The sequence below is a fragment of the Loxodonta africana genome, chromosome 1, assembly GCF_030014295.1.
Source record: "Loxodonta africana isolate mLoxAfr1 chromosome 1, mLoxAfr1.hap2, whole genome shotgun sequence".
In the NCBI taxonomy this organism is placed as follows: domain Eukaryota; kingdom Metazoa; phylum Chordata; class Mammalia; order Proboscidea; family Elephantidae; genus Loxodonta; species Loxodonta africana.
Genome location: NC_087342.1, coordinates 86,583,509 through 86,594,955, shown reverse-complemented (window position 1 = coordinate 86,594,955; position 11,447 = coordinate 86,583,509). Strand labels below are relative to the sequence as shown.

At 38.3% G+C, this 11,447-nt stretch overlaps 1 protein-coding gene across 1 annotated transcript; it reads right to left on the bottom strand.

Annotated features, from left to right (window-relative positions):
• Positions 1 to 5,720: 5,720 nt before the first annotated feature.
• LOC100666151 (olfactory receptor 2G3-like) lies at positions 5,721 to 7,097 on the bottom strand. Its single transcript, XM_010602703.3, has one exon. It carries the CDS (start codon positions 6,908 to 6,910, stop codon positions 5,957 to 5,959), a length of 954 nt encoding a protein of 317 aa, XP_010601005.3. The 5' UTR covers positions 6,911 to 7,097; the 3' UTR covers positions 5,721 to 5,956.
• Positions 7,098 to 11,447: the final 4,350 nt, after the last annotated feature.

The window sequence follows — 11,447 nt, the reverse complement described above, 5'->3', positions numbered from 1 at the left end:
AAATTTATCGAAATATTAAATAAGACAAACTGTATATTAAATTGTTTTCCTTCTTAATGAACTTAATAAACTAGGAATCATATTCATTATTTTGTAAACATATTCATAGTCTCTAAAAGTATTGAACCAACTATAGTTTCAACAATTTATATTCATGGAAACCTTTAACCAAAGAAAATCGCTTTTCTTTTCATCACAGGTGTAAAGAAAACTAGGGGGTAAGTAACAGTTTAAAAACAAACAAACAAACTAGCTATTTCTATTCCAAAGTCTATGCTACATTTCTTTCAGAGTGGCAAAAAAAAAAAAAAAGAACTTATGCATTAACATTATCCAAATGCAGCTATAGGTGTACCTCAGAGATATTGCGGCTTCAGTTCTAGACCACCACAATCAAGCGAATATCATAATAAGGTGAGTCACACAAGTTTTTTGGTTTCCCAGTGCATATAAATAAGAATGAAAAAGTTTGAAATACAGCAAGAATTATCAAAATGTGACACAGAGACAAGAAGTGAGCACACGTTGTTGCAAAAATGGCCCCAATAGGCTTGTTCAATGTAGGGTTGCCACAAACCTTCAGTTTGTAAAAAACGTGGTATCTGAGAAACAAGAAAACAAGGTATGCCTGTAAATGTTTGTTCAGTCTGTTATTCAATGGACATTCTACAATGTATAAATATAAGAGAAAAAGGTAGATTTAAAATGATATGTGGTTACAAGTGTTTTGTTTTCTCTATTTGAGAGATTGTCCAGGCATGCGAAGAAAGAGCAGTCATAAATTAAATCAACAGTAGTTTAAACTTTCAAAGTTAAAGATCTTAAAATTACCAGTTAAGCTGAAACTCTAAATCCATACAATTTGAAGCATTAATTTGTTTGTAATAAAAACATTACTTTTGATAATCAAAATTAATTGAACACATAATTTTATAATGTTAACCAAAATGATGTTAGAATAAATTCAGTAAAACCAGTAGATGATATTTGGGAAACTCAAATTATCTAGACTTTTTTTTTTTAAATAAAAATGAACCCAAGGTTATATAAACTAGAACATTGTGGTAACAGTTTTATAAGGAAGGAAACATAGAGATGTTTTACATCAAAATTATTAACCAGTCTAATATTTAAGAGAATCACCTTAAGTAAGAATAATGCATGAATGCTTTCTCTATATAATTATATCTCAAATATAAAGGTGTTTAAATTGTTTAAAAATAATGCAGTTTTTAAAGATACAAGGAATAGATTAGTCCAAGGGAATAATGGACCACAGCTACCATGGCCTCCACCAGACTGAGTCTAGTACAAGTAGATGGTGGCCAGCTACCACCACTGACTGCTCTGACATGGATCACAATAGAGTGTCCCAGACAGAGCTGGAGAAAATGTAGAACAAAATTCTAACTTGACAAAAAAAGACCACGCTTACTGACCTGACAGGGACTGGAGAAACCCTGAGAGTATGGCCCCAGACACCCTTTTAGGTCAGTAATGAAGTCATTTCTGAGGTTCTCTCTTCATACAGAGATTAGACAGGCTCATAAAACAAAATGAGACTAAAGGGGCACACCAGCCCAGTGGCAAGGACTAGGAGGCAGGAAGGGACAGGAAAGTTGGTAATAAGGAACCCAGAATCAAGAAGGGAGAGTGTTGACATGTCGTGGGGTTGTTAACCAATGTCATAAAACAACATGTTTAAGGAGAAGCTAGTTTGTTCTGTAAACCTTCATCTAAAGTACAATAAAAATTAAAATAAAGTAATGCAGTTTTGTTGTGTTTCTTATCACCTAGCCAAATAAGAAAAACCACCAGTTCAACTGAAAATATATCTTTTTTAACCTGAGGTAGAGTTTGAACAAAAAAAGATTCTTGAAGAGCCAATGTATCATAAGGATGCATGTTCTTAGAAATCTAAGTTTATTTTATTTTAAATTGATATAAGCACTTTATAAACTAATCAGCACTCCATTACCTTTTAAGAGAAATTATACTTTAATTATCGCCCTCTTCATGAAGTCAGAAACTTCTGGGTGGTACAAACAGTTAAGTACTCAGCTATTAACTGAAAGGTTAGCAGTTTTAATCCACCCAGAGGTGTATCAGAAGAAAGGATGAAAAATCTGCTTCTGAAAGAGTCAAAGAATACTGGTTTACTAAAAATTTTAGATTTGTAAAAATGAAAAAAAATTATTAGCTCTTAAGTAAAATAAATAAGCTAAATGTAATAGAACATGATTTAAGATAGAGAAGATTTTTGCATAAATTAAAAATAATAAAGACATATAACAAAATATTGTTAGATGTCTCCATAGGCATCATTGATGAGAATTTGAGAATTTTTTTATTCCCTTTTGAATTTGGTATAACATTCTCTTTTTGTCATGAGGAGGGGGTCGCCACAACTGCTCCAAATGATTTGTATCTCTCCACAATGTCTTTATTAGTTATTAATATTATAGGCACACAGGTTCTTGGCTACCCCGGATGCCAGAGATCTCAATTCACCACGGGAAGGGAGGGGGAAAGCAGCAAGCTTATGTTAAATGAGGGAGGCGTTTGAGCGCTGTTGTTTTTGGTCCAGGCCAACTCTTGACCACGCCATCGTTGATGGCTCAGATGTCTAATCAGCCTCAATCCCCAAGAATCTCTCATGGATCTCTATCAAGTCTCTTGAGCACAAGGGCTTATTATCCCTTAGCTCTCAACATATGGCTGAAGCAAGGTGTATCGGATCGGAAGTGAACTAAGAGTAAGCCTGGGTGAGCTGCTGCAGCCCACTGCTTCCTAGCTCACTGAGTCTCGACCCTCAACATGTGACCAAGAGAGCAGAGCAGCAAGAAATGTGTTTTAGACGAGGAGAAAGGTTGAGAGTAAGCCTGGGTGAGCTGCCACACCCCACTGCTTCCTGACCTCCTGCACCCTAGTCCTCAATATATGACCAACATAGGCAATGTCTCTAGGACTTGGGAGCAAGCCTGGGGGAGCTGCCAAAGCCCACTGCTTCCCAGTCGGCAACGTATGACTGATTTGGCTATGGTTATGACTCCAAGCAAAGTTGAGTCTTAGTGTCCCTTCTTTTATACTCATTGGAGCTCTTTGAGCCCATTTGGTTGGTTTTGATAAGTTCCTGTTTACGACTTAGTCCCGGTGTCTTCTGTTGATAAGGTTGTTTTGTCCTCTAAGTTACATCATCTTCTGTATCTCCCTTTTTCAAATGTTGTTTACTTCTTCATGTCCTATAGGTTGTGTCATCTTCTATATCTCCTTTTTCCATATGTTGTTTACTTCTACATTTGGTTTCAGCAAGCCTACTCTTCACACTTTTTCAGTGTTCACATCCATTAACATAATAACATTTTTCAACAGTTTTTCTTTAAAGGATTGCTTTAGATGAAGGTTTACAGAGCAAATTAGTTTCTCATTAAATAGTACACATATTGTTTTATGACATTGGTTAACAACCCCACAACATGTCAACACTCTCCCTTCTCGACCTTGGATTCCCTATTACCAGCTTTCTTGTCCCCTTCTGCACTCTAATCCTTGCCCCTGGGCTGGTGTGCACCTTTAGTCTTGTTTTGTTTTATGGGCCTGAATAATATTTGGCTGAAGGGTGAACCTCGAGAGGAGAGCGGCAAATCATTTACATACGAAGTGCCATCAAGTCAATTCTGACTCATAGCAACCCTATAGGACAGAGAACTGCCCCATAGAGTTTCCAAGGAGCACCTGGTGGATTCGAACTGCCAGCCCTTTGGTTAGCAGCCATAGTGCTTAACCACTATGCCACCAGGGTTTCCTCGTTTTATGTAGATGTAGAAAATTTTCCTTTTCCTGATTCAATCTGTCCAGTTTACAATGAAGCTAGTTTTTCCATTCTTCTCTACTTAGCCTATTTAAATAATCCTGAAGGAACATTAGTATCAGATTATTTAATCATATAAAAGTTTTAGCAAACTGATAGAAGAAGGCTGAGTACGGAAATCTAGGGATTTGGATACCTTTTGTTTTAAGACTCCTCTTAAGAATACAAGTTTATTAAAACCAAAATACTTGTGGGGAGTATAGCATACAAAGATCATCTTTGGTAAATAAATTTCATTTGTGCAGATACTAATACCTATTGATCTCCTAGCAGATGTTGTTGTTGTTGTGTGCCATCGAGTTGGTTCTGACTCATAGCGACCCTATAGGGCAGAGTAGAACTGCCCCATAAGGTTTTCAAGGAGGGGCTGGTGGATTTGAACTGCTGACCTTTTGGTTAGCAACTGAGCTCTTAACCACTGCACCACCAGGGCTCCCATAATGGATAACACTTCAAAAATCAGAGTGTTGGAAGGAGGTAGAAAGCTTTGACTTTTAGATTTGGGAACAAATCATCTTGGAGCAAACACAAAATGCACAGAGAGAACACCCTCAAATTCAGAAAGACAAAAGACTAAAAACCTCTCCACCCTGCATCTTATATACCAAGAAAAGTAATTGTCAGAAATATTAGAATACTCAAACAAACATGTACAAATACACACACGCACACATCCCAAAAGAATTAGTTTCAAATCCCCTGTCATTTTCTCTCAGCAGGGTTTGAATTCCTGTGATCATTATCCAACAGAATCACTTAATGATAGAATACATATAACCTGACCCTATGAATGCCAGTAAATTTCTATTAGTCCTTAAACTAACCCAAGTCAGATTTGGCCCACTCAGCATGCACAGAAGGGCCAGCTGTGACAGCTAATTGACCTCAACAGAGGACGCAGCAACAGGAGGAACAAATCAGAAGGAAAAACATGACCTGGACACTACTCTGGAGCGAGAGGTCCAACAAGAACCACATCACCTCCTGTTTCCTGGCTGCCTTCTAGAATTTTCCCTCCCCAGTATACCTGGGGCCACCATCTTGCTGCCCAAATCTCATATAAGCCCTGCTTCCCAGTTTGTTTTTTTTTTTCCCAGTAGCCTGGGGAGTTGGATCTGAGAAACTTGCTCCAGACTCCTTGCTCTGTGCATTGTAATAAAGTTACTTTCTCTTTTCTCAAAACAAGAGTCCAGATAATTGGCAAGTCTGAGCATTCTGAACAAGGAACATACCAAAAATCAAATCCTACCAGTGCTGCCACCAGTGTGGACACAATCACCTATGCACAATCAAAACCAAAATCAAAAGCTAACTTGGCAAGGAATCAGACATAGAATGGAAGAATCAAAATGCTCAACCACAAAACTTATCAGATTAGCCAGGGGAGGGGAATCCAGGAGTCCAGGAGTCCAACTCGATTGAGGTGAACTCTTGGTCCATGGATTGAATCCAAAAGAGAAATATCTCAGTGTCTTCATGAATAAACTTTAAAAAGAATAACTCAAAGATACCTAGATAATTATTTTACTATTTACTAACTGTATACTTCTATAGGAAGGTCCCTGGGTAGCACAGTTTGTCTTGACTATTAACCCAAAGGTTGGCAGTTGGAACCCACCCAGTGGTGACACAGAAGCAAGCTCTGGCAATCTGCTTCCATAAAGATAACAGACAAGAAGACCCTATGGAGCTGGTCTAATCTGTTACACGTGGGTTGGCCCTGAGTCAGAATTGACTTGACAGGAAAGGTTTTTTATTTCTATGAAAGGGAGATAAATTAATATATTGATTTCATCTAACAAGGCAAAGCCAGGATTTATGTAAGAGAAAGAACAGAGAGGGAAGAAAATTAACAGCAGGGGTTCTGGGAAGACTTAAGTCTTGTTCATACTTTATTGGGTAAACCAATTGTCTGACAGATAACAAGATGTCAGTCTAGACAGGATATCCTGCGTATGTTAAGTACGGGTGTTAAAGAACGTGGTTTCAGTTGCTTACGGATTCTTCAGATAACCTTGAGAATTCAGTTTTGCAGCATACATTTCAGTCTTTCGGCCATGTCTGCACATTTTCCTCATCACTTTCTCATTCTCCTATAGTCTGATCTTTTCTCACCAGCCTCTTCAAAGCTCCCTTTACATCTTTGTTTCTCAGAGTGTAAATGAGGGGATTGAGGGTGGGAGTTACTACCGTATACAAAAGGGTTATAAACTTCCCCTGTCTGTGGGCGTAGGAGCTGTTGGGCTGGATATAGACAGCTGTGATGGTCCCATAGAAGAGGGATACTACCGACAGGTGGGATCCACATGTTCCAAGGGCTTTACCCCAGGCTTGGGCTGACCTGATTCTCATTACTGCTTGGGCAATGTATCCATATGAGATCAAAATGAGAGCCAGGGGGAGGAGGAGCAGTACCAAGGAAGCCATGAAGAGCTGGACCTCGTTGGCATGAATGTCTACACAAGCCAACTTGATCATGGCAGGCACTTCACACATGAAGTGGTAAATCCTCCAGTTCCCACAAAGGGGCAGCCAAAGGGTGATGGTGCCCTGAATCAGGGTGTTGCCCACTCCACTCAACCATGCCACTCCCACAAGTGACTGGCAAAGTTGTGGATGCATAACAATAGCATAATGAAGTGGTCGGCAAACAGCAGCATAGCGGTCATATGCCATGACAGCCAGGAGAACACACTCAGTAGATCCCAGTGCCAGAGCCATGTAGAGTTGAATAGCACAACCTATGGGAGTAATTGTCTTGGTGGGCCCATGGAGGTTCCACAGCAGTTGGGGCACAATTGTGGTGGTAAGGCAGAGGTCAACAAAGGAGAGATTGGTAAGAAAGTAATACATGGGCGTATGGAGCTTGGGATCCAGACTGGAGACCAGGATGATGGCTGTGTTGCCCATCAGTGTCAGAAGGTAGGAGATCAGCACAACCACTAAGAGGATCTTCTCAAGCTGTGGCTGGTCAGAGAAGCCCACCAGAATGAAATCACCTCCCAAACTCTCATTATTTGTCTTCATCACCCTACTCATGAAAAGGAGAGAGATAAGTACAAAAATACATGTGTTGAGTCCAAAACCCAAAACCAAACACACTGCCAAGTTGAGTCAATATTGGGCAGTGGGAGGCAAATAAAATCAGAAATACACTCAAATGAAATAGACCCTGAAGGTGAGGAGTGAGAGTGTGTATGCAGAGAGAGAAAGAAAGAGTGAAGAGGCAAACCTGTCTAACTCCAGGAGGAAAAAGTATTAAGAACTTTCTTAGAGAAACACTAAAAGATATGGTGACATTAAATAACCCTTTCATGAGCCTGTTATTTTCTACTTTAAATATTTTGTTGTTGTTGTTACAATGTATTTTCATTAATGGAAGCATGCTGAATCATTAAGTGTGTCTGAATTTTTGGAAGGCAGTATGGATTTTTTTTCTTGTCCCCTCCCAGAAACTTACCTTACGTGTTCAGTGGTACACATGACATACCACTAATTATGCCCCAGGGTCCCCACTGGGGTCTACTAGTACATACCTGCAACAAATAAAAATTTTCAAAATTTCTATTTTTCCTACCAAAAATTAAAATACCTCGTCACCACCACCACCACCACCCAGTGCTGTCGAGTCGATTCCGACTCATAGAGTCCCTATCAGACAGAGTAGAACTGCCCCATAGAGTTTCCAAGGAGCGTCTGGCAGATTCTAGCTGCCGACCCTTTGGTTTGCAGCAGTAGCACTTAACCACTATGCCACCAGGGTTTCCATACAATACGCTATAAAAATAGTAATTTGTGCCACACACCCATTTCTTGAGTTTCAGTCATAAAGGTCCCTGCCTTAAGGCAGCAGGCACTGTCAGTGGGGGAGCAGCTTCCCAATAAAAGTTCAGAGGCAGAAAATGTACTTGGTCCCTAGGGGTACCCATGAGCAGAAAAGGGATAAACGATACAAGAGGTAATTAATAATTAATGATTTCTTGATTATTCCAAATTGTTTCATTTTTCTGCAGATCTACCTCCTTCTTCCTCGACAGCATCTTGCAAAATTGGAAGCAAAAGAAAAAAAGGAGAGGTGTTGTCCAATCAATGAACATTTGCTTTATACCTATTCTACCAGTGGTCAAAAGGAGCCGTGGGGGCTCACAGGTTAGGTGCAGTGCTAACCCAAAGGTCAAGGAGTTGGAACTCACCAGCTCCCCCTTGGTAGAAAAGGGTGCTGATCTTGTTCTGTAAAGACTGCAGCCTTGGAAACCCTAGGAGCAGTCCTCTTCTGCCTATAGGGTCACTATGAGTCAGAATCAACTAAATGGCAATGGGTATCAGTGGTCAATAGTAGAAGTAGCAAATAAGGAACACTTATGCTTTTTTAAATATATGGCTGCTCACCAAGAGGTTGGCAGTTCTAATGCACCAGCCGCTCCTTGGAAACTCTGGGGGTAGCTCTACTCTGTCCTATAGGGTTGCTATGAGTCTGAATCGACTGTATGGCAAGGGGTTTGTTTTTTTTTTAATATTATTATTGCAATACATTATGCTGACATATGTATGAATTTATCACTATCATGATAAGATAGAATGTGAAATACATAATTATCATGTAGTTTTAATTAATAAATATCATCTATTTTTAAATAATCTATTTTTAAATAATTTTGCTCCAATGTTTTCCTTATACTATAAAATTGAGCAGTTGGGTATTTTATTTTGATATTAGTTAAAACAGCTAAAATGTTTCAAAATTTTATTCTTTGATAGACTGCATTGAAATTTTGTTTGGGATGTGATCTATATTTTCCTTTTTATAACTTCATATTATATAGTAGCAGAATTACAAGTCCATTTGATTGCCTTACACAATGTTGCTAATTAATTTCATGATGCTTCCATGCCATAGGTCACTGCTGATCTTCTGCAGAAGGAGATGGAGATAAAAAAGATAAATCATGTTTGGGAAATTTGATTTAAAAAATATGTAGTACATTTTTGCTGATGGCAATCAGACAACTTTTCTTAGCAAGTAGTGTTTAAATAGAGAACTAAAGGATGACTAGGCCTTAACCAGTAAATATGATGAGATTTGGGGTAAGGAGAGATTATTTTAGGCAGAAGGAACAGCATACTAAGGCTTAATGCTGAAAAGGCATTGAAAAGACTAATATATGGTGTCATAGGATTAGTCTGCAACAGTAGGCAGGCATGGAAAAGAAGAGGAATGTTTAAATTAGGCTAAAGAGTTGAATTTATCCCAAGGGTGTTTTGAACAGGTCAAGGGGCAATAGAGGTCAGGAGGGAGAGGTAACTGACAAGTTGTATTAAAAAAAAAAAAAAAAAAAAAAAAACCTCTGGCCTCAGATTGCAGATAAATTGGCATGGAATAGGTTGATACAGGTTGATACACGAAAACTGGTTTGAGAGCTGTTGCAATGCTCTAAGAAATGGCTTGGTGGTGACAAGGAAGACACATTCTTCTACTTTAGAGACATTCAGGAGTTAGAATCAACAGAACATAATGATTGACTAGAAGTGGAGGGTGTGAAGGAAGGGATGACACTGGGTTACAGGTATATTTCTTGAATAATTCAGCGTCCTTTACGGAGATAGGAAACACGAAAGCTGAAAAAATCTTTTGTAGAGAAGATAATAGATTTGCATGCCTCTAAATTTGTGATTCTTCAAAAATTTGAATAGAAAAGAAATATTACATGTGATTCAATCCTGCTATTTGACTGTTACATGCATCCTCCCTAGTCATCCACTTGGATATACCCAGGATGTCGTAATTGGAGGCCATCATTACTCTCCCTAACAAAAAAAATGCTTCACTTTACAATTTTCTACCACTTATACCCATTATCTCATAACTATCCAAACTAAATTTGAATGTGACAATGACATTTTTGCACCTTTAATGCATGTTAACCAATCTATCCTTATGTTATTTATTTTTTAAAAAAAAAGACTTCTATTTATATCATCCTAGTAAAAAAAAAAAAAAAAAGATGGCAAAAAATTTTATGTGGTCTCTTACCTTTCAGTTGTAATCCTCATTCCTTTCCTATACATGACTGATGGAATCATACCCTGCAAAAAGGACATTCATCAAGATACAGTTTTCATTTCTTAATATATGAAATTCACAAACCTCAGCACTGAATTTGAGACTTTGCACAATTTCTGTTCCCCTTTTGGTTTTCAGAATTATCTACCAACATACATAATTTGTTCTAGTCAAATAAATTCCATTACTACTCCACTTACACAAAGTTTTAATTTCTGATTCAAATACTTTGCCAGTCCTCTGTCTCCTCTTTGCTGTAACTATTCCATTTCCTTTACCCCTAACAAATTCTAAACAATTTGCCATCAATTCTGACTCATGGGGACCCCATGTGTCACAGAGTATAACTGCTCCATAGTGTTTCTTGGCTGTAATTTTTACAGAAGGAACCTGGAGGAGCAATGGTTAAGGGCTCAGCTGATACCCAAAAATCAGCGATTTGAACCCATCAGCTGCTCTGCAGGAGAAAAGACCTAGCTCTCTGCTCCTGTAAAGAGTATAGGCTAGGAAACCCTATGGGGCAGTTCTACCCTGTCACATGGAGTCACTAGGAGACTGAATCCACTGGATGGCACACAACAATAATCTTTACAGAAACAGATAGCCAGGCCTTTATTTTGCTGTGCCACTGGGTGAATTTGAATTGCCAACCTTTATGCTAATAGTTCAGAGAAACTATCTGTACTACCTAGGAAACTATAGAGCAAATTCTACTGACCTGTTAATATTTATCTCTGAACTAACATCTTCCAAGAAGAACTCAAATCCACTCTGTACAAAACACTTCTGTAATCCTGAACTATTTTGCAATAATGCGTTGATTCTCATGTCACTGAGCTAGTCATGCATCCTCAAGTGGAAAGAAAACTCTTAACGGGCAAAGACAGTTCTCTTAAATGTCTTTCTTGCTATCCTCAGCAAGCAGGAGTTTTTGGAACATAAACCAAACCAAACCAGTTTTCTCGTTGAATTGATTCCGACTTATAGCAACCCTATAGGCAACAGTAGATCTGCCTCATAGGGTTTCCAAGGAGTGGCTGGTGGATTCAAACTGCCAGCATTTTATTTAGCAGCTGAGTGTTTAACCACTGTAACACCAGGGCTCTTTGGAACTTAGAAAGAACCAAATAAATACCTCTTGAATAAACTAGTATCTTTATCCTTTCTATTAAACAGCTTTTCTTTCTATTTCTCCTCTTCTAGGTAGAAAAAAAAAAATTATGTGTTTACAACATACATAGAGCATAAATCAATACAACATACATATAATAGTGTTCATTAAAAAACATGGATCTAATTACTATTTCAAAGGACTCACATTCTTCCCTCCTCTCCTCTCAATTTAGTCACAAAGTTTCAGTGCCCCCAACAATCATATGAGTTTTTTAAAATATACTCCTGTCAAATATACTTCATAGAAATGTTAGGGTATTTTCTTAAGTTAAGTACTAGATAGATAGATAATCTCCAAGCTTTTCTTCTGATATAGTTATCATGGTCACATTTAACTCAACC

What these genes read in the sequence shown, in the direction of transcription:
- LOC100666151 (XM_010602703.3), bottom strand. Translation starts at nt 6,910, where the DNA reads ATGAGTAGGGTGATGAAGACAAATAATGAGAGTTTGGGAGGTGATTTC.